Raw genomic sequence first — 26,926 nt, 5'->3', positions numbered from 1 at the left:
GCCCCTGCTCAACTCCTGACTGTCCAGAAATGAGAATCGGAACTTTCACCCAGCATCTTCCCTGTCAGCATGGCGCCAGCATCTCGTTCCAGCCACCTTTCTGCCCCCTGAAGCCCATGCTCCAGCCACTCTGAACCTCTCACTCAGTTCCCTGCATACTTACACCTGAGCCTGTGCTCGGCCTCCCTTCTGCCTTAAGTACCCCCCCACCACTTCCTGTGGATCCCTCCTGTGGGGATTCCCAGCAGTCCAACGAGGCGGAGCCCTTATGCGCCTCCTCAGTGAAGCCTCTCTCACTCCTCACTTTTCTACCCTCCAGTGAGACCAGCTTCACAGCTCCTGGTGATTCTCTGATCCCAGCACACAGGAAGCCATGCTGTCCTTCAGTAATTGGTCTGTCATCCACTAGGCTGTGAACTCTACCAGGCAGGGAACCAGGTCTGACTGTCTCTGTCTCTGTGTCCCCAGATCCCACTTGGCAAGGAGTCCTGCCCACAGTAGGTATCCGCAGATGTCGGTCCCAGCCTGCTGCCCACCCGGCACTCCCTTAGGGGCTGGAGGCGTTGCACACATGCAGGACACGAGGGATTTGTGAGGGCAGCTGAGCAGCAAGGTTTATAGAGGAACCCAGGGCAGCAGCAGGGTGATTATCTGGAACTGGGTCGGCAGGCTCAGGGCACAGCCAGCCTAAGCTGGGGGTCAGGGGCCCATGGCCCCTTCATTCCCCCAGGGGCACAGTGTAGGTGGCATGATGTGGGATGCCCCAGGAAGGGCCAGGGCGTAGGGGTGAGCCTCCCTCCATCAGCCCGGGACAGAGCTGGTGCTGAGGGCCCCATCATTCTGACCAAGGTAGGGGTCCCAGAGACCCCCCTTTGGAGCCAGAGTTAAGAGGGGAAGGGCACCATCCATCCAACCCGTCCATCTGGTGTGGCGATGTGCCAGCAGGTAGAGTCCCACATGCAGAGCTCCCTCTGGGCTGCAGGAGGTGGGGGACCTGGGTGGGCAGGCGGGCGCGGCAGCAGGGGGCCCCCAGGGAGCCTAGTCCAGCGGCCCCTGGAAAATGAGGCGGACACAGCCATGCTCGCCGGTGAGCCAGGCCCCGCAAAAGGGACAAGCAGCGTGGAAAGCGTGGGTGCCATGGGGCAGTGGCGTCTGAGCCCAGTAGCGGGCAGTCTTCTCAGAGCAGACGTGGCCACAAGGTGCGAAGGCGTGGCTGGGCGGCCCGGGGTCCAGGCAGAGGCCGGCCTCCTGGCCGAGCCACAGGGGCACGTAGGGCCCCACGAGGCGGCAGAGAGGACACTCGCGCTCCTGGGGGCCCCGCTCGCGTCGGCAGCCCCAGCCGTGGTAGCCGTGGACGTGGCCACAGCGGACGTAGACCCAGGGCTGCTGCTTGTCAGGTGCCGTGCGGCCACGGGCCGGGCTGGGGAAGGCGAGGGTGCTGAGGCCCACGGGACACTGGGGCCGCGCTGCATTCGCCTCCTGCCTCTGGGCCTCCAGCTGCTTCAGCGTGGGCGCCCGCAGCAGCCCCGCCGGCGTGCGCCACAGCAGCGTAGCTCCACACAGGTCAATGAGGGAGCCGTCCTGCAGCACATTGGACTCGTTTTCCACCTGCAAGGGCAGCAGAAGAGCCTTATTGCCCAAGAGGCTCCTGAACCCCCTGCCACTGGGCCGCCGTGACCCCAGTCAAGCCACCCATCCATCCCACTGAACCTCCCTAGAGAGAGCACTCTGGACCCGTGGGGTTGGCTGGGGCAGAGGAGGGGGTTGGACTGGGGCAGAGGAGGGGGGAGGGTGGGGGCAGAGCAGCAGAAAAGACTGAGAAGCCACGTGGGAGGGGAGGCAAGTGGTCCCAGGCAGGCACTGTCCGAAAAAACAGCAACAACAAAAAACACCCAGGCAGGCACCATTCCTTACACTCAGTGGAACGTGGGCCTTGGTCACCTCATCTGTCAAATCAGAAGGCCTGGACCAAAATGGGAGTTTTCTAAAACATTTTCCCAGGCTCTCCCCTAATGGCAGAGGCCAGAAACTCCTCTGTCCAAAACGCTGGGACTTAGCCCAAAGCAGGGGTCCTAAGGGTTGAGGTTAAAAGCAAGGACTCTAGTGCTAGATCATCGGGGTGTGAATGCTGGCCTCAGTATTGACTAACTCTGTGTCCCTGGTCAAGTAACTTATCCTCTCTGTGTCTTAATTTCCTTATCCTCAAGATGGATTTTACTTCCCTGTATAGCAAGTGGTTTTCATGAATGTAAACACTTGGAACGATGCCCAGAACATAGTAGGTGCTCAATAAGTGTGTCCTAGTGAAACGTTCAAGAGCATAATTTTAAAAAGTAATGTTTCCCCAGATCTCCCAATAGAATTGATGCTCTGGAAAGATAAGCCATGCTTTTCCTCGAGGTTTGGCATCTCCTTGCCCGAGGTGCTCATACCTAGGAAAAGCTCTGCGTGGCCCATTTGAGGATCTTCGCCACATGACGTTGGGCAAAGCCCCTATGTCTCTCTAGGACTCTCCCAGCCCCTAACATTAGTTCTCTGGTCTGTACCACATGGAGCGTTCACTGTCACCTGTGTCAGAACTACTCCAAGGCCCTTTCCTGCTGGGAGAGAATAAAGCTAAACCCGTGTGAACGCGACAGACATGTTACAAACTGCCAACATTTCAGGCTACAAACTGCTCACACACAGGCCAAGTGTCACCCTCATAGGAGGGTGTGAATTTTTCAGCTGCTGGCATCCTCAAAGCCACTTGGTACTGCACGGTGTGTTTGTGTGGGTGCCACTTCACATCACCCCAGGGACCTCCGGTAGTATGTGGGCTACACTTGGAGATGCTGGTCTGTTCCCCTCTGTGGTGCAAGTGGCACGTGCCCCCAGATGGACCCTGTTGGGGATCCCTTGTGCAGCAGGACTGGAGATCATCTGTCCTGGCTTGGGAAGGGGGAAGGGGAGATTGGGAGGACCCAGGAAGGATGAGGGGGTGGGGAGGAGGGTGGACAGGCCACCTACCAGCTTCCCCCGCTGCTGTGCCGAGCGGCTGTCCCTCAGAGTATATACATTCCCACAGACCGAGATCTCCCGCCAGACACCCGGGGCCGAGTCCTCAGAGAAGCCGCCTGCTGGGTGCATCACCAGGACCCCGTTGGTGGTTAAGCCGTCCATCAGGCCGTCAGGGGTCCGCCATTTGGCTGCCCGCTCCTGGGACCACACGTGGGATCAGATCACATCCCCGAGTGGCCCCCAGCAGGCTGCGAGCCAGGAGTGCTGCCCCTCTACCCTCGAGCTCAGAGGTGGCCCGGAGAGGACTAGAATTGGCGCTGCGTGACCTTGGGCGTCACCTGACCTCTCTGAGCCTCGCTTTGCTCATTTGTTAAGTGGGGCTGCTAATCCCCGCATAGGTCATGGTTATGATTACTGCAGGCTGGTCCATCACCCCAGGATGCTGCCCCTCCCCAGCCTACCCCTCGGCTCACTCTCAGATGTAGTGCTGGTCCCTGCCCGGGGGGCTCACTCACTCCAAGGAAGATGTTGCTGGAGGCATCGAAGCCAGCGGCATAGATGCGGGCGGTATAGGGCGGCCGGCGGTCACAGAGGATGCGGCAGGCGTAGCGGGAGATGGTGCTCTGGGCAGAGGGGCCCTCGGCAGCCCCTCCTCCAGGGGACGTGTCTGTTACCACAAAGTCGATCATGTTCTCCGTGGAGCGGCCAATCTGTGAGGGAGGGGAGGGCAGGCACAGGAATGCTGTGTGCACAGGTCAGTCCTGCGGGCTTCCCATCCCAGGGTTCCCAGCAGCTGCTCTGTGTGCAGGGTCAGCAAACAAGGAGGGGACAGCACCATCCCAGCTCCCTGGGGGTCTCCACATCCAATCACTGGTGTCTGTGTTTCTCCTTCTCTGTCTCCCCCCCAGTTCCTGGAAGCACCCCACTCAATTAAAAACTAGCTGATTTGCGGATAGAACAGTGAAAGGGTAACGGACACCCATAGTCTGGGAATGTTCAGATGTTAGTAGAAAATAGTGAATTTTTGGTAAATATTTACTATATATCATGTTAAGCATTTCGTGTGCAATATCTCAGTTAATCTTCCCAACGATGCCCTGGGGTGGGACTATAATGGGCCCCACTTTATAGATGAGGAAACCAAGGCCCAGAGAGGTTAAGCGACCCTTGCCCAAAGTCATCCAGCTACTAACTGACGGAGCTGGGAGCAGAAGCCAGGCAGTGCGACTCTCACAACACACTCTGAACTCCTAAACTGTATGCCTCCCGCAGGTGGGAGTCCAGGCTTGGGTCTGAATCTTGATCCAGCCACTGACTTCCTGTGTGACTGGGAAGTCAACAACCCTCACTGGGGTGTCCTGCTTCCTCATCTGAAGAGTGATCCACTGCACTGAGGACACAAAGTACCTGCCCCGTGGCCACGAGCCACCCCCTGGAACACCTGCAGAGCTGAGTGTCCAGGCCTGGTGGTCCAGTGGCCAAGGCTTGTGGAGGCACCCGAGCATACCTGGAACATGTCTGTGTCACTGTCATGTGTGTACTCGACTATGACCGAGTGGCTCCGGGACAGTGTGTACGAGATGCTGTGCTGGCCACGGTTGCTCAGTGCCTGGTGACAGAAAGGAGAAGTCACTTTCCCGGGCATGTGGCCAGGAGAAGGGTGAGCCTCTAAGCCAGAAGCTGGAGCCCAAGGCCCAGTGGCCACTTCCTAGGGAAGGGGCGGCTCCACCCTTTGCAGAGGGTGTATTGTGCAGTTGACACTTTACACAGGTTACCTTGTTTGATCCCTAAAGCCACCCGAAGGAGGCATGGTTATCATTCCCGATTTACAGTTGAGGGAACTGCAGCTCCAAGAGGAGAAGAAACTGGCCTAAGTTCTAACAGCTGGAAACAGCAGAGCCCGAATTCTAACCCAAACCCTCTGCAGCCAAAGGCCTTTCCTTTGTCATTGCTGTGTGACTGTCACATCCCCTCTCTGAGCCTTGGCCGCCTCTAAAATGATGCTGACCACTTCCATCCAACGAATGGGGTCTGGTGGTCAAGGAAACACTGTGCAGACTGTAACTCATGGCAAGGGATCTCCCACCAGCACCATTTCTCTGGGGCAGTGAGTGAAGACACAGTGGGCTCCCCTGCTCCAGCGGGGCTGTGGGTAGGTAGGACTGGGAAGACCAGCACCCAGGACTGCTAGGACAAGCTGCTTGCCTTGGACACAAGCGGTGTGGAGATATGGTGCATGACGTCCGGCTTCACTCCATTGGCGTGTGGCCGGCGGTTCAGTGCCAGGCGGCTTCGGCGGCGGCCCTTGTCCCCACTTGCCAGACACCCATTGTAGCTGTGGATGTGAGGGATAAGAAGAAAGGGTTGCAGGGAGAGAGAGAGAAAGTGAGCCCCTGAGAGACTAGGAGGAACTGCCAACTTCTGGGCAGATCCTACCTTAATAAACAAGCCCTAGAACCACCCACAACTAGAAGACCCTACTCTATCCAATTGGTGCCTTCGGGGAGTGGGGTGGGGGTCAGAATATCCTCAAAAGGCCTTGCATCCAATTAACCAGTGTTTTCTGGATTCCTGAACCATGCCTGGCCGGGTGCCAGGTGCTGGCATGGTATAGTGACACACCACAGTCAGTTCTGTGCCCTAAGTTTTTCAAGGAACCTGGGTGCCACCTGCCATGATCCAGGCACAAGCCAAGTGTGCCCCAGGCCCAGAGACAGGAGAAGGGAATTCTGGCCCCAGGATCAGGTTTCTAAGAGAGGGGACACCCATACTGGGCCTTGAAGAACTAGAAAGGATTCACCTTTAGCAAACTGTCATTAATTATATCACAAGTACTACCGGAAACCAGAATGAAAGAAAAAAAAACAGACCCACAATGCCACTACCTCCATATCGCCACACACATCAAATTTCTACCTTCCTTTCCAGCTCTCGTCCGGAGGGAATGATTGTGGAAGGCAAAGATGGAGTGAGTCATAACCTTGATCGCTGCCATGTACCGGAGCCTCCCGTGTTCTTGGTGCTTCGCATTATTAATTACCTAATGGAACGTGTGCAACGTCCTGCCAGGCAAGTATCTTTCTTCTCATTATACGAATGAGGAAAATTGAGGCTCAGGGAGATAAAATGACTTGCCTGAGGTCCCAGGCTAGTCAGTGGGAAAAGTCTAGATGTGAACTCGGGTCTGTCTGACTCCAGCCTCTTCTGCAGAAGACTTTCTGTAGGAGGGCTCACCCTGAGCAAAGGCCTTGAGGCTGGAAGGGTTTGGTGAGATCACAGAGTGATGATTTGGGTGGTAAAGTGCAGCAGGGGAAAATGAACTTGGTGGGAGGGCCCTGAACACCAGGCTGAGGATTCCGGACTTTATTCCATAAGCAGTGGGGAGCCATGGGAGGTTTGGCGGCAGGAAGTGAAAAGGATGAATAGCTGGCAAATACAGCTGAGGACCACTTGAATCAGAATCTTCCCCGGCCTCACACATGGAGATTCTGATTCTGTAGGTTTGGGATGGGCCTGTCAATGGGTATTTTCCAATGTGCTCGCCAGGTGGCTCTGATGTCCAGCCAGTGTGGGGCTTCACTGCCCTGCAGAGAACAAATGGCAGTCAAGAGGGCCTGTCCCCTTAGGTCTGAGCTCTCCCTCATCAGTGGCCTCACCCTCAGCTGCAATGCCAGCTCTTCCTTTGGGACATCGAGCAGCTGCTTTTTTTTTTTTTTTTTTTTTGAAAGTGTGGAGTCCTAACCACTGGACCACCAGGGAATTCCGAAGCAGCTGCTTTTCTAATGCAAGCACCCCTGAGAGGGGCATCACTTTTGCCCTTGTAAGCTCTTCCCACATATGGGGGGTGGGACAGTTCAGGACACAGGCTGGGGGCTCAGACTGGCCTGGCTTAAATCCTGGCTTTCCCGCTTATCATATGACCTCTGTAACATGGGGTTAATTTATCAGGACCTACCTCACAGGTTCATTGTGAGAACTAAAGGAGATAAAGCATTTAAAAATGCTTGGCACAGAGTTTGGCATATATATAGCAAGCCCTTGGTAAGTGTTAGCTATTATTATTATTATTACTGAAAAAAAAGTACATGGCATGTACATGTCAACAAACAGTAGCCATTATTATTTCTAAATAATCATCACAATGATAACATAGCTTATCATATACTTTCTTTGGGGTAGAGAGAGAGGCCAAAAGGAGGTACAGACAGGGGAGGAAGGAGAGGAATTTTTGCCTGGGGCAAGAGCTAGGTGGGTGGTGCAGAGATCCTGGTCAGGTGAAGACCAGGAAGGGATGAGCTCTACTCAGCCACCAACTCATGTCTCTTCCTCTCTCCTGGCCTCAGTTTCCTCATCTGTAGCATGAGGGTCAGCTGTAGCTTAGCAAAAGTTCACTAGACCTAGAGTAAAAAGCCCTGGGTCCAAATCCCAGCCCTGCCACTTACCAGCTGTGTGCCCTTGGGCCAGTCACTTCCCCTCTCTGAGCCTCGGTTTCCTCACCTCCTTCCTCACAGCATCTTTGTGAAGATTGAAATGAAATAATGTCCATGAAAGGGCTCGGCACAGGCCTGCCTCCCAGAACACTTGGTGTGTGCCAGGCACTGTCCTACATGCTTTACAGAAATCACCTCATTCATTCCTTCCAACAACCCTCTGAGGTATTATTATTAGCATCCCTATTGGGAAATGGGAAAACAGAGGCACAGGGAAGTTAAGCAACTTGCAAGGCAGGATTTGAACCAAGCAGTTTTGCTGGAGAACCAGAGTTCTTCACCTCAGACTACACACACTAGGTGCTTTATGAAAGGCAGCTGGTGTTACTTTCTTCTGCTCAGAAACGTGGGTGGGCAGTTAGAGTTGTCTCAGTAATTTATGAAAAATGGGAAGATAAAATAATAATTATGAATTGAGGTGGGCTTGGTCAACTTTGTCTCTCAGCTGGGAAGGTGAGGAGGGACAAACAGCAGAAGGCCCTAAGTGGGGAGAGCCGGGGCCCTTGGTCTGGCTGTCCTGTGGGGTGCCTGGTGCCCCGCCCCACCTGAACCAGGGAGGCTCACCCCAGAACGATGAGTTCACCATACTTGATGGGCTCCTCCCCTGGCTGTGCATCTTCACTGGGAGAAGAGAGGACACAAGAGTCCTGGTTCTCTGGGTGCTGGAGGTCTGAGGTTCGGGGGGAGCCCACTTCAGGGTTTCCTTCCAACACCATTCTGGGCAGAGTGGGAGAGGAGAAAAAGAGCTTTGCAGCCTTCCACCCCAGCCCCCTCAATGCCAGCTCCAGCCTGCTGCAGGCCACCTAGGCTAACAACAGAGTGACCTTTCACCCACTCTGTTGCTATGGCAACCACTTCACTTCTGCCTCCCCTAAACTGACAGGATTGCTGGGATACCAGGGAAGGGAGATGGATGGGATGGAACCAAGAGGGTGGGGCTGCACAGAGGGTCAGAATATTTGGCAGGGGCAGAAGGATGGACCAACTTGGGGTGGCCAGAAGCTTCTTTTTGGCCAGGACCTCAGTCTGGGATGTGCTTGGAAGAAAGTCACCCCAGGAGTTGGGGGCCCTTACTGCTCATCCTTCACTCAGTTCCTGGGTTTGGCTCTCAGCCCCAGGACCTCTGAGTAACACTTCTGTCAGGTTTTTGGAATCTACCTGTCCATCTTAATCTTTCTGCCCCTTTGCCGGTCTAGGCCTCTGTCTGTCTGTCTGTTTTCTCAGTGACTCTCTGTCCCCGCCGCTGTCCTTTTCGCCATCTCTCTACCCACGCTCCTCCCCATCTCCGCCTGTCTGGCCACCTCTACCTCCCCATCCATCTGCCCCAGTCTCCCCATCTTGTCCTCGCCCTGCGGGCAGGCCTCTGGACCCCTCCCCGGTGCACCCCCCTCCCTCCCTCAGGTGTCAGTCTGCAGTCCCCGGGCCGCCCGGGTCTCTGGAGGCCTGTGGGGGCGGCGCTCCCCCCTCCCGCTCGGGCTGCAGCAGAGCTGGTCCCCGCAGGAAGCCTGTTTGGAAAATATCCCAGCGCAGGAGGGACTGCGCCGGGGCAGGCCGGCGCCCCGCGCCCGGGGCAGGCACAATGACAGCCCAGCACATACGCAGATACACACCCGGCGGCCCCTCCACACAAACACGCGCGCTCACACACACAGTCCAGCACAACCCGAGCCCCGCGGGCAGTGCCCGGACGGGCGCAGAGTCCACCCTCGACCCGCCACAGCAGGCGCGATCGCGCAAAGAGCCACAGGCGCCCGCCCTCAGACCAAGTACCCCTGCCACCCAGACACTCAAACACGCCCCCAGCGTCCGCTGGGGCCCGCCCGGCGAAGCCCCCGCCCCCTCCGCCCCGGCGGCCTCACCTGGCCGAGCTCCGGCCTCCGCTCGGCGCCTCTCCCTCTGCGCCTCCCTCCTGCTCGGCCCTGGGGCTGCCGCGGCGGGATGGGCCCGGCCCGCGGCGGCTCCGCGCTGCCTCGTCACGGAGACACCCGGAGCCGAGGGAGGGGTACGGGCGCCAACAGCCACGCTCCGCCCCCTGTCCTTATGCCCCGCCCCGTGTAAGCCCCGCCCCACTCAAGACTCCGCCCCTTGCGGCGAAGCTCTTCCCCAGTCGGCGGAGCCCCGCCCTTTCGCAGGAAACCACGCCCCTTATGTGGCCCCGCCTTCGGGCCTTGGAAGCCCCGCCCACCACTCTATTTTAGGAACTCCCCCGCCCAACTTCGCCAGCTCTGGGACTCTTAGGTAGTATACGAGACCCCTCCCCCAGTTTGGGCTCCCCTGACCCCGCCCTCATTTCTGGGGACTCCCGAGTTCTCCTTGAGACCCTGGCGCCCCCTCCCCCACCGCGGTCTAGGACCTTCCCACTGGGCTGGAGGCCCCTTTCCCCACCTTAGGCCAGGGACTCTCCACCTCCTGCCCGAGAACTCGCCTCCCAGATGGGGAAGCTGCGGAATTAGAGGAGAGAGGCAGGGGCGGGAAGGAGAGAGAAGGAAAATACTAGAGGAGGCGGAGGAGGGGGTGTGCGTCAGCAGGAAGGAGAGGAAAGCCGCCGCGTTTGACTCCAGTAGCAGACCTGTCTTCCCCCACCAAGCTCGGCTGCTTTCTCGCTGAGCAACCTCCGGCTGACTCGGGGCCCCCCAGGTGTCTAGGAACTCCTCTCTCTCTCCCGCCAGCTTGCACACACTACCTGAGATGCCGCAAAGGGGATGGAGACCTTTGGGGATTTGCAGTCCCCTCCGGTCCTGGGCTTGCAAGAGATCTCGTCTATCAGTCTGTGCCAGGTGCTATGTGCTGTGCTTTGAACAAAATAAGCCCTTTAATTCTTGGGAGACAGGCACTATAATCACCCATTTTACAGATGAGAAAACAGAGATTTAGGAACCTGACTTGGTCGTGGTTATTTTCCTAGAAAGGGCCCAAGAGTGGATCTCAGCTATGTGACTCCTAAGTCCGGACTCCTAACTTCTATACCTTGTTGTTATGACTTGGGAAGGCTGGACAGCACTCAGAGGTGCAGAGCCAGAGAGACCCAGAGATGCATCAGATAAGATCCCTAAAGCTCATTATCTCTTGGTCTGTTTGGAACTATAACCAAGAGCTGGGGGAAGCCCAGAGGGTGGACCTTTAATTTGCATCTTTGGAGTGCATGTTTTATTGAGGAAATCAAGGAAGGCTGCACAGAGGAGGCCACCTTTGGCCCCAGTCAAGAAGGATAAGTGAAAGTTTGCCCACACATTCCTGAGAGGGGGCACACTTCCCCTCCGTCTCCCCAACTTGTTGTTTATGAAGCTGCCCGTCTCCAAGACTCCTCCTGGGCCCCACCACATCCACACACCCCACTAACTCCGCCACCTAAAAATAGTCCAAGATACCAACTGCTTTGCCAACTGTTCTGGGGCCCCAGCAGCCAGATGAAACAAGAAAGCAGCTGACAGCACACCCTTTGAGGACAAAAGCAGTCATTAATCAAAGAGAAACTCCCTGAGAGGCCACCACAGGGCAGGCTGGACTGCTGAGCTGCCGGCAGCAGGTCATACAAATCCTGCACCACAGGGTAGCTTCCATCCCTGACTGCCTACAGTATGCCCACCTGCATGCCAGGTATGCACAGCCATAATAGATCACAGGGACACTGCGACAGTCTTACTCCCCTTTGCACTCCCAGCTTCCAGCACATTTTCTGCCAGAGCAGGCCCTCTGTGAACACGTACTGAATTACTGTTAAAATTCCCAGTTTACAGATGAGAAAAGTGAGGCTGGGGTGGGGGTGGGCAGCCAGGTCACACAGCCAGGCAAGTATGGAACTGACGTTTGACCAGAGCCCCCGTGCTACGACCTGACACCAGACTGCAGGAAGGGCTAAGAGAGGTTCCAAGGCTTTGTCCCAGGAGGCAGAGATTTCTCCTGTGGTAGAGCACTGGGCTTGGAGCTGCATGGTGGGTACAGCCAGACCAGGAGGGACCTCTGGGAGCACGTGATGAGCCTGATTGAAGCATTGCATTGTCCAGGTCAGGGAGAGGAAGGGTGAGTTGGAACACCACCAACAGACACAGAATCTCAAGTCCCAGCCTTGGCTTCTGGCTCTAAGGCCCATGCTCTGTCCTAAGAACTCCAGCTTCGGGACTTCCCTGGTGGTCCAGTGGCAAAGACTCCGCGCTCCCAATGCAGGGGGGTCTGGGTTTGATCCCTGGTCAGGGAACCAGATCCCACGTGCCGCAACTAAGACCTGGTGCGGCCAAATAAATAAATAAATATTAAAAAAAAAAAGAACTCCAGCTTCTTAATCTCTCTAGACATCACTTCCTGTATTTATAAAATGGGAATAATAATAGTACCTTCCTGAAGTGGGATAAAAATGTGCAGTATTGTTTTGAAAACCTTTTTGTTCAGCCCCTCCCCTCTCTCTTCAATCTAGATCTTGACCCTATTGCTTCTTTTTTTTTGGCTGCTTTGGGTCTTAGGCGAGTGGGGGCTACTCTTTGCTGCGGTGTGCAGGCTTCTCATTGTGGTGGCTTCTCTTGTTGCAGAGCACGGGCTCTAGGCATGTGGGCTTCAGTAGTTGCAGCATGCAGGCTCATTAGTTGTGGCACGTGGGCTCTAGAGCGCAGGCTCAGCAGTTGTGGCGCACCGGCTTAGTTGCTCTGCGGCATGTGGGATATTCCCGAACCAGGGCTCAAACCCGTGTCCCCTGCATTGGTAGGCAGATTCTTAACCACTGCTCCACCAGGGGAGTCCCAACCCTATTGCTTTTTAAAAAGGGGACAAAGAAAGGAACAAGATACAGCCCGTATTTCTTCAATTCTTGGGTTCAAGTGCCCAGAGATAGGGGCTGGCATAAACAGTTTGGAAGAGTATTTGTGCATCTAGTTGAGAAAGGATGTTGAAAACAAACAAACAAACCAACAACAAACGCTTTCTGGGCTAAGAGATTTGCAGAGGAATGGATAAGGAAGAGCTAAGATGCTGAGCTGTGCCTTTGAGGCCTTGTTGTAGATAGAAGCGTGGGGCTGGGAAAAGACAGACCCCTCAGATAGATTTAGGGATCCAAACCCTATTCCTTCAGAGTCCAAACTTGATTGGATCAGCTTGTGGAACAATTTATGTTCTAGGACATTGTTGAAAACAATAGAGAACTCAGCTGGCAATGAGTGGAGTTTAACAGCTGGGTGTGGTCAGGGAGAGTCAGTCAAGGAGAGCTCTGCCCAAATCAGTCATCCTAGGTGACTGCGGTGGGCATGCAGACTGAGGACCAAGGACAGAGGCTTTAAACTCAGGCTGTGGGAAAGGGGGATGGACTTTACTAAAATAATCCACCCAGTCACTAAACAAGCAAATAACAATAGTAAGCCCTTGGGGGGTGGCAAATGCAAAGGTGCCACAATATATTATCTAAAATCTTCAGTTTCCAACAGGAAAGGATGACACATAGACTAGGAAAAAACCAGGCAGATGTTGTCAGGATGTGGGGAAATCGGCACCCTCACACACTGACTGTGGGATTGTAAAATGCTGCAGCCACTTGGGAAAATAGTCCAGCATTGCTTCCGACAGTTAAACATAGTTACCATGTGACCCAGCAACTCCACTCCTAGGGATAGGCCCAAGAGAAATGAAAACATATGCCCACACAAAAATTTTTACACACATATTTATGGTAGCATTATTCATAATAGCCAAAACGTGGACAACCCAAGTGTTCATCAATTGTTGAATGGATAAACAAAATGTAGTATATCTATACAATGGAATATTATTCAGCCATAGAAAGGAACAAAGTACTGATATATGCTACAACCTTGAAAACATTATGCTAAGTGAAAGAAGTCAGTCATAAAACACTGCATATTGTATGATTTCATTTACAAGAAATATCAAAATAGGAAAATCTATAGACAGAAAGCGGATTAGTGCTCATTTAGCCCGGGAGGGATGGTGGAATGAGGGGTGATAGCTAAAGGGTATGAGTTTCTCTTTGAGGTAATGAAAATGTTCCGAAATTGACTGTGGTGATGGTTACATGTATCCATGAACATACCCAAAACCACTAAGCTGTACACTTTAAATTGGTGAATTGTATGATATGTGAATTATATCTCAATATAGCTTTTACTAAAAAAGAACAAAATAGAACAAAACAAAACAAGCAAAAAATAATAACATTGAGTAGAAGAAGCTAAACAGCAGAATTCATACTCTATAATTATATAATTATATTGATTATATTAATTATATAATCATACTCTATAATTATATTGATATAAATCTCAAAAATAGTCCAAACTAAGCTATGTCAGTTCAAGATGCTTACTTTGGTGGTAAAACTAATTAGAAAGGCAAGGAAGTTAACACCCTGAAAATCAGGCTGGAAGGAGAACAGCGGGCGCTCTGGGGTGCTGTCTGGGGTGCTGTCCAGGTTGCTGTTTGGTGTCTTGACAGAGTGGCACTCACCTGAGTGCTCGTTTAATGTTTGTTAAGCTCTACATTTATGTTGTGTGAGCTTTTGGTTTGTTTATTGTATTTTATAATAAAAATGTTAAAAATAAGATGAGTTGGTTCAGGGGCGTCCCTGGTGGCTCAATGGTTAAGAATCCGCCTGCCATTGTAGGGGACATGGGTTCAAACCCTGGTCCGGGAAGATTCCACATGCCGCGGAGCAACTGAGCCGATGCGCCACAACTACTGAGCCTGCGCTCTAGAGCCCGTGAGCCACAACTACTGAAGCCCACGCACCCAGAGCCTATGCTTCACAACGAGAGAAGCCACCACAATGAGAGGCCCATGCGCCACAATGAACAGTAGCCCCCGCTCGCTGCAACTAGAGAAAAACCTGCACACAGCAACGAAGACCCAACACAGCCAAAAATGAATAAAATAAAATAAATAAATTTATTTTAAAAAAGAAAGAAAAAAGAAGAGTTGGTTCAATCAAACCCTCACATTCTGTAATTTGAATGGGTAGGGAGTTGTTCCAGCTGAAAAGTCAGGATGTAGAGGAGGCTGGTGAGGCTGAGATAGCCATGGCCAGAGTGAGTGAAGAGGAGCTGAGGAAGCCAGTGACAGCAGGTGCACAGACAGAAGAAAAGCTATGGGAAGGGATAAGAAGGGCCCCTAGAGCTTCAAATGTTGATAGCTTGATTTATTCATTTATTTACCCACTGATCAACAGTGTTATTAAGTACTTGCTTTGGGTCACACCAATGAACCTACTTCTCCCTAATCCCTTAATCCCCAGTGCTGCATCCCCAGAAATCATGTTTATCTTTGTGATATCATTCCCTGGCCACAGCTAAAGGGAATAGGGGTGCCAACGTAACCCAGGCTGGGCCAATCACATTACGTCTGTTGGGAATTTGGAATGGAGACTCAGAGATAGCTTTTTTCTGCTGTAGAGTTGGAGAATCATGGAAAACTGGTTTTGCTATGCCAAAGCTTCACCCTTGGTGGGCACCTGACCTAAGTCTCAAGAGACACTGGGGGATAATTGAACTAACTGCTTTGCCACTGGATACAAGAACTGCCACTTCCATCCTAGGTCATGAAAATTATCCCTACTTACAACTCAGCCTCTACCATATTTGGACAGTTCCATAGTTTTTATGATTGTTACTTTCAAACCCCACTCCTGGCACCAATTTCTGTATTATTTATGGGTTGTATATGGAGGAAAAAAAAGAGGAGAGATTCCATAATTAGATGCAACAGGGTATTACAGAATCCTAGTGTGAGAGACATTTGATATATTTTTGGCTGTCCATAATCTGAAACCTTTTCCTGTGTGTGTGTGTGTGTGTGTGTGTGTGAACCCAACTTGATGAGACAGAGACTAGTTCCAACTATAAAGGTTGAAAATGCCAGGTATTCCCTTTCCCAGCATCCCTTGCATCTAAGGTGCAGACACATGTCTTAGATTCTTCCAGGCAGAGGCATCTGCTTCAGACTGAATCAGAGGCTATTTCCTAAAGAAGCAGATGTGGAGGAGACAGTGGCTATGTCCAATTTCAGAAGTAGCAGTAAAAGTATTTCCAACGGCAGAATCTGCAGCCCTCCGCCAGCGGTGCCAGTGGTGAAGACGCTATGCCCAGCGTGGGCAGTGGTGTATTCTTAGGACCAGTTCTGTGTCACGATTTTGGGTGTGTTCCCACTTGCCTAGCTACTGTGCCTAGTTCCCTGAACAGCCTGGAGATCCTGTGAGTTACTGAGTATCCTTCATAAATTTTCTTCCTGCTTAGGTTGACCAGAATTGGCTTCTGTACTTGAAATTAAGAACCTTGACAGACACCCTTAGAAACCTGAAAGCAGTTCTTCCTGAGGAGTGGCAACAGACAGCAGGAACCTGAAAGGAACCGTCTCTCCCCACTTTTTGTCTCTTTGTCTCTCTGTATGTTGGCATCACTCTTCCCTCCCTTCAGACCAACATACTTGTTCTGAGGTAGGAAGTGGCTGCTCCACATCTCCCAAGTTTTGATATCTTCTCCTTTCAGGAAGCCAGTCCAAATTGAGAATAGAATTCCTAACTTTTGATGAAAAATCACAAGGGGAGGAACTCTGGCCCAGCTTGGGTGAGATGCTCGCTCCTGGCCAGTCAACTACAGATAGGCAGGATCACGTCATATAAAAATAGTTGCTGGGTCCAACCCCATGGATTGGAGGTGCATTTTCAGAGAGTGGGGGAACATCAAGGTCATGGATTGGACCTAAATGTGTCCACTACAAAAGGCAGTTGGGGGCTTCCCTGGTGGCGCAGTGGTTGAGAGTCCGCCTGCCGATGCAGGGAACACGGGTTCATGCCCTGGTCCGGGAAGATCCCACACGCCGCGGAGCGGCTGGGCCCGTGAGCCACGGCCGCTGAGCCTGCGCGTCCGGAGCCTGTGCTCCGCAACGGGAGAGGCCACAACAGTGAGAGGCCCGTGTACCACAAAAAAAACAAAAACAAAAACAAAAACATATGATCATCTCAATAGATGCAAAAAAATCTTTTGACAAAATTCAACACCCATTTTGATAAAAACTCTCTGGAAAGTGGACATAAATGGAACCTACCTCAACATAATAAAGGCCATATATGACAAACCCACAGCAAACATCATTCTCAATGGTGAAAAACTGAAAGCATTTCCTCTAAGATCAGGAACAAGACAAGGATGTCCATTCTCACCACTATTATTCAACATAGTTTTGGAAGTCCTAGCCACGGCATCAGAGAAGAAAAAGGAATTCAAGTGGGAAAAGAAGAAGTAAAACTGTCACTGTTTGCAGATGACATGATACTATACATAGAGAATCCTAAAGATGCCACCAGAAAACTACTAGAGCTAATCAATGAATTTGGTAAAGTTGCAGGATACAAAATTAATGCACAGAAATCTCTTGCATTCCTATACACTAACAACAAAAGATCAGAAAGAGAAATGAAGGAAACAATCCCATTCACCACTGCAACAAAAAGAATAATATACCTAGGAATAAACCTACCTAAGGAGGTAAAAGACCTGTACTCAGAAAACTATAAGACACTGATGAAAGAAATCGAAGATGACACAAACAGATGGAGAGATATACCATGTTCTTGGATTGGAAGAATCAATATTGTGAAAATGACTATACTACCCAAAGCAATCTACAGATTCAATGCAATCCCTATCAAATTACCAGTGGCATTTTTTACAGAACTAGAACAAAAAAATCTTAAAATTTGTATGGAGACACAAAAGACCCTGAATAGCCAAAGCAGTCTTGAGGTAAAAAAACGAAGCTGGAGGAATCAGACTCCCTAACTTCAGACTATGGTACAAAGCTACAGTAATCAAGACAATATGGTACTGGCACAAAAACAGAAACATAGATCAATGGAACAGGATAAAAGCCCATAGATAAACCCACACACCTATGGTCAACTAATGTATGACAAACGAGGCAAGGCTATACAATGGAGAAAAGATAGTGTCTTCAGTAAGTGGTGCTGGGAAAACTGGACAGCTACATGGAAAAGAATGAAATTAGAGCACTCCCTAACACCATACACAAAAATAAACTCAAAATGGATTAGAGGGCTTCCCTGGTGGCGCAGTGGTTGAGAGTCCGCCTGCCGATGCAGTGGACACGGGTTTGTGCCCCGGTCCGGGAAGATCCCACATGCCGCGGAGTGGCTGGGCCCGTGAGCCATGGCCGCTGAGCCTGCGCATCCGGAGCCTGTGCTCCGCAACGGGAGAGACCACAACAGTGAGAGGCCCGCGTACCGCAAAAAAAAAAAAAAAAAGGATTAGAGACCTAAATGTAAGACTGGACACTATAAAACTCTTAGAGGAAAACATAGGAAGAACACTCTTCGACATAAATCACAGCAAGATATTTTTTGATCCACCTCCTAGAGTAATGGAAATAAAAACAAAAATAAACAAATGGGACCTAATGAAACTTAAAAGTTTTTGCAAAGCAAAGGAAACTACAAACAAGACAAAAAGACAACCCTCAGAATGGGAGAAAATATTTGCAAACGATTCAACCGACAAAGGATTAATCTCCAAAATATATAAACAGCTCATGCAGCTCAATATTAAAAAAACAAACAACCCAATCCAAAAATGGGCAGAAGACCTAAATAGACATTTCTCCAAAGAGGACATACAGATGGCCAAGAAGCACATGAAAAGCTGCTCAGCATCACTAATGATTAGAGAAATGCAAATCAAAACTACAATGAGGCAATGAGGTATCAGCTCACACCAGTTAGAATGGGCATCATCAGAAAATCTACAAACAACAAATGCTGGAGAGGGTGTGGAGAAAAGGGAACCCTCTTGCACTGTTGGTGGGAATGGAAATTGATACAGCCACTATGGAGAACAGTATGGAGGTTCCTTAAAAAACTAAACATAGAATTACCATATGACCCAGCAATCCCACTGCTGGGCATATACCCAGAGAAAACCATAATTCAAAAAGATACATGCACCCCAATGTTCATTGCAGCACTATTTACAATAGCCAGGTCACGGAAGCAACCTAAATGCCCATTGACAGATGAATGGATAAAGAAGATGTGGTACATATATACAATGGAACACTACTCAGCCATAAAAAGTAATGAGATTGGGTCATTTGTAGAGACGTGGATGATCTAAAGACTGCCATACAGAGTGAAGTAAGTCAGAAAGAGAAAAACAGATATCTTATATTAACGCATATATGTGGAACCTAGAAATATGGTACAGATGAACTGGTTTGCAGGGCAGAAATTGAGTCACAGATATAGAGAACAAACGTATGGACACCAAGGGGGGAAAGCGGCATGGGGTGGGCGGTGGTGTGATGAATTGGGAGATTGGGATTGACGTGTATACACTAATATGTATAAATTAGATGACTAATAAGAACCTGCTGTATAAAATTCAAAAAAAAAACTTTAAAAAATAAAAATAAAATGTTTCCACAACCTACTCCTTGGGTTCCATCATTTGCTAAAACTGCTCACAGAACTCAGGAAAACAATTTACTTATACGATTGCAGTTTATTACAAAGAATATTTCAAAGGGTACAAATGAACAGCCAGAAGGAAGAGATTGCACAGGGCAAGGTATGGGGATGGGCCATGGAGTTTCCAGAGACAAGACCCTCCCAGCAGCTGCACACGTTCACCAAAAGGAAGTTCTCAGAACCCTGTCCTTTTGGGTTTTTATGGAGGCTTCATTAAGTAGGCATGATTGATTAAATCATTGGCTATCAGTGATTAAGTCAACTCTTTATCCCTTTTCCCCTCCCCAGAGGTCAGAGGTTGGGGGATGGGTCTGAAAGTTCCAATCCTCTAGTCACGTGGTTGGTTTCCCTGGCAACCAGTCACCATCCTCTGGTTACCTAGAGGTTTTCAGAAAATCACCTCATTAACATAAAGTCACCAGTTGTTGAAAGGGAATTATTATGAATAACAAAAGGCTCTCCTTTCACCTTTATGGCTCTTATCACTTAGGAAATTCCAAGGGTTTTAGGAGCTCTGTGCCAGGAACAGGGACAAAGACCAACCTGGATTCTACATCGAATCTGGAACTGAAAATATTTGTTTTTTAGAAATTCCAGAAAGTTCCAAAAAGCAAAACTTAAATTAGCCTTGCACCAGCAACTATTTACATACTATTTACATTGTATTTACAACTACTTGTAAGGCCAACTGGCCCGAGGCAGGGGAACACAATCAGATTCACAGTTTGCATCAGAAAGAAATTCTCTGGACCACCCAGTTCCAGAAACTGCCCTGGCGACATTCCGGACCACCCAGTTCCAGAAACTGCCCTGGAGACATTCCGGACCACCCAGTTCCAGGAACTGACCTGGGGACTTTGAACCCAGCCCAGCCTTCCCGCCTTTCGAGGGGCGGGACTAACGGTCCCCCAGGATACCCGAAAAGACCACCAAATAAGGAATACCCTGCGCCCTCCCGGATTCACCACACCCCTTTCCCTTCTTCCCCTATAAAATCTTGCCCAAGCCTCGCCCGGGCGCGACTTCTGTGGCCCCCTTTCTCTCGGACCAGTGAACCTCGCCCGGGAGCGCTCCCTAATAAAGCTCACTTGAGGCTTTCCTCTGTTTCGTGGTGCTGTTTGTTAAGATTCGACCTTACATTTGGTGCCGAAACCCGGGAGGGGGTACCAAGCCCCGCGGGTTACCGCGCGGGCCGCTCCTCCCCTCCCCCAGGAGACAACCAGGGAACCTCTACTCATCCACCCGATCCGGCAGAAAACGGGGTAAGTCCCCCTCCCTTGTTCCCTCCGACCCTCAGAGTGCCTGCCCACCGGACTCCCTGTCTTTAATCGCGGCCGCGTCAGGGATTCCTCCGTCCTCTCTCCGGGCCTCGGGCAACTGTGGAGACGTCCCAATTGCCTGACCGCTCTCCGACCCGCCGAGCCTCGGGTGATTGTGGAGACGTCCCAATCGCCTGACCGCCCTCCGACCTGCCGTGAATTGGAGACGGAGACCAGGGACGCCTCTCTCCCTCTCCATTCACTCAAGGACAGACTGGGGGTCATGGGAACCTCACAATCGAAACCAGATCCTAAGACGCCCCTGGGGTGTCTCCTAGCCAATTTTACAGCCCTCGGTTTCTCCCAAGATCTCCGTCGCCGACGGCTTATTTTCTATTCCACTGTGGCCTGGTCACAATATCCTCTAGACAATCAATCCAAATGGCCTCCTGAAGGGACTTTCGATTTTAACATCCTCCGTGATCTAAATAATTACTGCCGCAGGACGGGCAAATGGTCTGAGGTCCCCTATGTCCAGGTTTTCTGGTATTTGCGCTCCCGCCCCTCCCTTTGTGTCAATTGTTCTACCTCTCAAATCCTCCTTGCCAAACAAACATCTCCTCCATCCAAAACCTCAATCCCCTTGGATTCCTCCCCACTAACCGACCCTCCTGAATCTCTTACCACTCCCCCCTTCAGAACTCCTCTCCAACCTCCACCCTACCCTGAAGCGGTCCCTCCTCCTCCCGAACCCGCTCCGGCCCCTCCAACCGCTCCCCCGCCTCCCTCAACGAGTTCTCTTCCCACGCCCCTTGCTTACACGCTCTCAAGACTCCCAAGATCCAAATCTCCTCTGCCCTCTGAGAGGAGCAGGAGCGGAAGGACTGGTCAGAGTCCATGCCCCTTTTCCTCTCCAAGATCTCTCTCAAATAGAAAAGCGATTAGGCTCCTTTTCTGCCGACTCTTCCCGCTACATCAAAGAATTTCGCTATTTATCTCAAGCTTACGATCTAACCTGGCACGATATCTTTGTGGTTCTGTCCTCTACCTTAACCCCTGACGAAAGGGAAAGAATTCAAACTGCTGCCCGAAACCATGCAGATCAGGTTCCCCTTACCGACAGCTCCATGCCTGTCGGAGCGACTGCCGTACCCGGCACCGATCCAGGCTGGACTTACCAGGATGGCCAAGATGGCCGCTGTTAATGCGACCTCATGATCCAATGCCTCCTGGCTGGCATGCAGGCTGCCGCTCATAAGGTAGTCCATTTTGAAAAACTAAAAGAGATAACCCAAGAACCTAACGAAAATCCAGCTATCTTTCTCAATCGCCTTACAGAGGCCTTAACTCTCTACACCCGGCTGGATCCCGACACCCCGGCAGGGTAGCGGTCCTAAACACCCATTTTATCACCCAATCAGCCCCGGACATCCGAAAGAAATTAAAACGGGCAGAAGACGGCCCTCAAACCCCTATTCGAGATCTGGTAAAGATGGCCTTTAAAGTCTACAATGGCCGTGAGGATTTGGCAGAATCCAGCCGACAGGCTCGGATGCACCAGAAGGTGGCCCTCCAAACCCAAGCTCTTGTAGCCGCCCTAAGGCCGGCCATCTCCCATGGATCACAGCATCCACGGGGTCCGCAAAAGGCAACCCTGCCAGGGGCCTGCTTCAAATGCAGAAAAGAAGGCCACTGGGCTCGCCAGTGTCCCAATCCCCGACCACCTTCTAAGCCCTGTCCCAGCTGCGGGCTAACGGGCCACTGGAAGAGTGACTGCCCTACGACTGGCCCTCCCTCAGCGTCTCCACGCGGGGGGCAGGCGGACCCAACGGCATTACCACTCGAACTGCTGGGATTGGCTGACGACTGACGGCGCCCGGACTCGAAGACCCCCATCACCCTCGCCGAGCCCAGGGTAACGCTACAGGTAGCGGGTAAGTCCATCTCATTTCTGGTGGACACGGGGGCTACCTATTCGGTCCTGCCTACTTATTCCGGGCGAGTTTCTCCTTCCCAGATCTCGGTCATGGGTATTGATGGCAAACCATCCTTCCCACTCCAGACCGGTCCACTCCCATGTCATATCGAAGGACTCCCTTTTACTCATTCTTTCTTAGTCATACCATCCTGCCCAGTTCCCTTGCTAGGCCGAGATGTCCTTTTCCACTTAGGGGCCTCCCTCCAGCTGGTTAGACTTGACCCTAAGGTCCCCTCCTCCCAACTCCTGCTTCCTCTTCTCGGCCTGTCTCTAGAACCCTCCGCCTCCTATCCCCCTCTTCCAATCACACCGAACCCCAATCAATCCCCAAGTTTGGGATACTTCTAAGCCCATAATAGCAACACACCATTCCCCCATCCTCATCCGCCTAAAGAACCCCTCCAAATTTCCATCAAGGCCCCAATTTCCCATCTCTGAGACTCACCTTAGGGGCCTACAACCTATTATCACCAGACTCCTAAACCAGGGACTCCTTATCCCCACTGACTCTCCCTGCAACACCCCCATCCTGCCTGTCCGCAAGGCCTCTGGGGATTATCGCCCGGTCCAGGACCTCCGAATAATCAATGAGGCCATGATTCCTCTCCAGCCAGTAGTACCAAACCCATACACCTTGCTCTCCCATATCCCCCCATCCACAACCCACTTTACGGTTCTGGATCTCAAAGATGCCTTTTTCACTATCCCCCTACATCCCAACTCCTATTTCCTCTTCGCCTTTACCTGGACGGATCCGGATACTCATACTTCCAGTCAGCTCACCTGGACAGTTCTTCCCCAGGGCTTCCGCGACAGTCCTCACCTCTTCGGGCAGGCGCTGGCACGGGACCTCACTTCCTGCTCCCTTACCCCCAGCACACTCCTTCAATATGTAGATGACCTCCTCCTTTGTAGCCCGTCTCTCAGCCTCTCAAGACAACATACTGCAGATCTCCTCAATTACCTTGGCTCTCGAGGTTATCGGGTCTCCCCAGCCAAGGCTCAGTTATCTGTATCTTCTGTAACCTACCTGGGGCTCCACCTTACCCCTACCACAAAAGGTCTAACAGCCGACCGCACCCGGATTATCCGTGAACTCCAGCCTCCGGAAACAGCGGAACAAATTCTCTCCTTTTTGGGCCTTATAGGATTTTTCCGACACTGGATCCCTAACTTTGCTCTCCTCGCTAAACCCTTATATTTAGCCGCTAAAGAAACCCCTCAAGGACCCCTCACCTCTCCTTCCGCCGTTCGACAGGCCTTTCTCACCCTCCGTAACGCTCTGATATCTTCTCCTCCCCTTTCTCTGCCCAACCCAAACCGACCTTTTCACCTTTTTGTGGATGAACGGGCCGGAATAGCCACTGGACTCCTTGCCCAGCCTTGTAGGGCCTTCCTACTGCCCCGTGGCTTACCTCTCCAAACAGCTAGACCCAACCATGCGGGGATGGCAACCATGCCTTCGGGCCCTAGCAGCGGCAGCCGAACTGACCAAACAAACACTCAAACTGACTCTGGCCCACCCACTAACCGTGTTTTCCTCCCACCGGCTGGTCGACCTCCTAGGCCACAAGTCTCTCTCCCTCCTGGGCCCCTCCCGCATCCAGGAGTTCCACCTACTATTCACTGAAAACCCAGTTATTTCTCTTGATCTCTCCCCTCGCCTGAACCTGGCTTCCCTCCTGCCTATCTCTGGCACCGGGGGTTTTCCATCCCATTCCTGCCCTCATGTCATAGAACCCTTCAAACCACCAAGAGAGGGACTCTTTGACACCCCTTTTTCAAATCCGGACCGCACTCTCTTTGTGGACGGTAGCTCAATACTCGGTCCTGACGGACTCCGACGGGCAGCCTATGCGGTGGTAACTATCTCAACTATTATCAAGGCTAACAGCCTCCCAGAAGGGACAACCTCTCAAAGGGCTTAACTGATAGCACTCACGCGGGCCCTCGACCTAAGGGCCAAAGGGCCATCTTTCTCCCTATGGTCGCAGGCATTTCCCTAGCCTCCTCTTGTTGCTGCGGCCATCGGGGGAGGAGCCCTAACACACAGTGTACCTAGAACAGAAACTCCAGCTAGCCATCGAGGCTTCTGCCGCCTCCATCACCTCCCTCCAGCGCCAGATCACCTCAGTAGCCCAAGTTGCCCTCCAAAATCGACGAGCCCTTGATCTCCTGACGGCCGACAAAGGAGGTACCTGCCTCTTCCTACAGGAGGAATGCTGCTATTACATCAATGAAACAGGATTCGAAGACAACGTAAGACATCGTAAAAGCCCTCCATCGCTTAAGAGAAGAACTCCAATGCAAACATCAACAGTCTGCCTCCCCAGTTCCCGATTGGTGGCGATCCACCCTCTATACCTGGCTAACACCAATCTTAGGCCCCTTAATTCTCATCTGTATCTTGCTCACGTTTGCTCCCTGTTTTCTTAGGTTCCTTCGCAGGCGCATGGAGGAAGTCTCTCAGGTGGCCACAAACCAAATGCTCCTCGGTCCTTACACCTTGCTTCCTACAGAACCCCCCACTGGTCTCCCCTAAGCCTCGGACCTCTGGTCGCCCGACTCCCCTTTCGACGCCCCCATTCAGCATGAAGTAGCCAGAGATCAGAACGCCGCCCCATTACACCAAAGATGTCGGGATGTAAGGCCAACTGGCCCGAGGCAGGGGAACACAATCAGATTCACAGTTTGCATCAGAACGAAATTCTCCGGACCACCCAGTTCCAGAAACTGCCCTGGAGACATTCCGGACCACCCAGTTCCAGGAACTGACCTGGGGACTTTGAACCCAGCCCAGCCTTCCCGCCTTTCGAGGGGCGGGACTAACTGTCCCCCAGGATACCCGAAAAGACCACCAAATAAGGAATACCCTGTGCCCTCCCGGATTCACCACACCCCTTTCCCTTCTTCCCCTATAAAATCTTGCCCAAGCCTCGCCCGGGCGCGACTTCTCTGGCCCCTTTCTCTCGGACCAGTGAACCTCGCCCGGGAGCGCTCCTTAATAAAGCTCACTTGAAGCTTTCCTCTGTTTCGTGGTGCCGTTTGTTAAGATCCGACCTTACACTACTTACATAGCATTTACATTGTATTAGATATTATAAGTAAGTTAAAGTATATGGGAGGATGTGTTACATGCAAATACTATGCCATTTTGTATAAGAGACTTGAACATCCTTGGATTTTGGTATCTGCGGAGGGGAGGGTGAGGTAGGGTGGAGGGGGCCTGAAACCAATCGCCGTGGATGCTGAGGGGCGATTGTATATATTCATCATAAATCACAGTATCACAAAGAACAAGGAGGTCAATGTGGCTGGAGTGGAATGAGGGAGGGAGGGAGGAGAAGGGCCTTATAGGGCAGATAAGGAATTAGGATTTCAATTGGGTTCCAGTGGGAAGTCACTGGAGTAGGTGAGTGGCATGATGACTTTGGGGTGACAAAACCTGACAAGCTTTAGAAAGACCCCTTTTGGCTGCTGAAGGAGGGCCTGCAGAGGAGCCAAAGTGGAAGCAGACACCTGTTGGAGGCTGTTCTCATCCAGATGAAAGATTTTGGTGCTGAGACTAGGGTCACAGAGGTGGAAGTATTCGAACAGGCAGTTAGCTAGATATGAACAGAGAAAGGGGAGCACAGGCCAGGTCCAGGAAACCATACATCTTGTGAACGCCAGGGGTCCTAGAGGCCAACAAAGAAAGGTGGTAAAAGGCAGGAATCTCCAGCATCTGAATGTAACCTTTTGCTCACTACCCTCTCATTACAATAAAATTAGCCTTGCAAATAAGAAGTACCCATCACGCACCATGACACCTGTGTTGCACCAAGAAATACCCATGAAGACTCCATGACACTTCTGATCAAGACCAAATAAGGGTAAAAATCCCTCCTCCCCTTGGGAAGGTGGAACTGGGATGAGATTCAGGCAATATGAACCAAAACCCCTCCCTCCTCAATGAATATTCTGCCCAGTCATTTTCACACCCCATATAACCAGCTTGCCAAAGAAACTCAGGGCAGCTGCTCACCTGAGCCTGCCTGCTCTCCCTCCTGACAGTGTACTATTGTACTCGCTTTGCTTTGTTGGCCTCCGTGTCTCATCTCTGAATTCTTTCTGTGACGAGACAAGAACCTACTTTCTTGGAACCAAAATAGAGGAGGTAATATATGCAAGGATCATTGCACTTGCCCCACAAGTATTTCCCAAAGACCTAGCCACGTAGACCTGCCAGGTGCTAGGTCGGGCATTGGACTTGTTTGAAAAACAAGACAACAGGCCCAAAGTGGAGTCACTTATGCTAAGTCTCACATCACCAGACTTAATTACAATATCCACTCTCCCAGAATCTTAAACCAGTCAACAGAAATCACCTGACCAGCACTAGTGAGACCGCTGATAGATCCCTGCCGTCCCCTAAAGGAAGGCGACCTTGCAATAACCAACCCACTTTTTTGCCTCTTATAACCTCCTTGTTCCTGCTCCCTTTTGCCTATAAAAGTCCTTCATTTTGTACTGCTCCTCGGAGCTCCTTTCTATCTGCTAGATTGGATGCTGCCCAATTTGAATGATATTATGCTCAAATAAACTCTTAAAAATTTTAATATGCCTTAGTTTATTTTGCAACAGAAACACAGAAATGAACAAGGTAGGTGCAACATTATTTTTGAGGGTCACCCAGGCCACTGCAATGACTTTCTATATATTTTGGCCATGAGCATGTAAGAAATACATA

At 51.4% G+C, this 26,926-nt stretch overlaps 1 protein-coding gene and 1 long non-coding RNA gene across 5 annotated transcripts in view; one reads left to right on the top strand and one right to left on the bottom strand.

The window, feature by feature from the left end:
• Positions 1-25,220, top strand: part of LOC141279416 (uncharacterized) — a 28,102-nt gene extending 2,882 nt beyond the window's left edge. Inside the window, exons 2-5 of the long non-coding RNA XR_012333622.1 lie at positions 5,929-6,069; positions 15,716-22,153; positions 24,260-24,456; positions 24,634-25,220. This is a non-coding gene — a long non-coding RNA (uncharacterized lncRNA). The remainder of the gene's footprint in view (positions 1-5,928; positions 6,070-15,715; positions 22,154-24,259; positions 24,457-24,633) is intronic.
• PELI3 (pellino E3 ubiquitin protein ligase family member 3) lies at positions 589-9,506 on the bottom strand. 4 transcript variants are annotated; one of them, XM_033861162.2, is made up of 8 exons: positions 9,350-9,506; positions 8,055-8,207; positions 7,443-7,514; positions 5,206-5,335; positions 4,508-4,609; positions 3,516-3,710; positions 3,010-3,198; positions 589-1,608 (listed from the first exon to the last, which is right to left on the bottom strand). In XM_033861162.2, exons 2-8 carry the CDS (start codon positions 8,204-8,206, stop codon positions 1,039-1,041), a joined length of 1,410 nt encoding a protein of 469 aa, XP_033717053.1. In that variant the 5' UTR covers position 8,207; positions 9,350-9,506; the 3' UTR covers positions 589-1,038. The 4 variants fall into 4 exon arrangements, with proteins under 4 accessions (XP_033717053.1, XP_033717055.1, XP_033717054.1 ...); XM_033861164.2 differs by lacking the exon at positions 3,010-3,198; XM_033861163.2 differs by lacking the exon at positions 7,443-7,514.
• Positions 25,221-26,926: the final 1,706 nt, after the last annotated feature.

This window comes from Tursiops truncatus, chromosome 8, assembly GCF_011762595.2.
Source record: "Tursiops truncatus isolate mTurTru1 chromosome 8, mTurTru1.mat.Y, whole genome shotgun sequence".
Classification (NCBI taxonomy): Eukaryota; Metazoa; Chordata; class Mammalia; order Artiodactyla; family Delphinidae; genus Tursiops; species Tursiops truncatus.
This window is presented reverse-complemented; position numbering and strand designations above follow the sequence as displayed.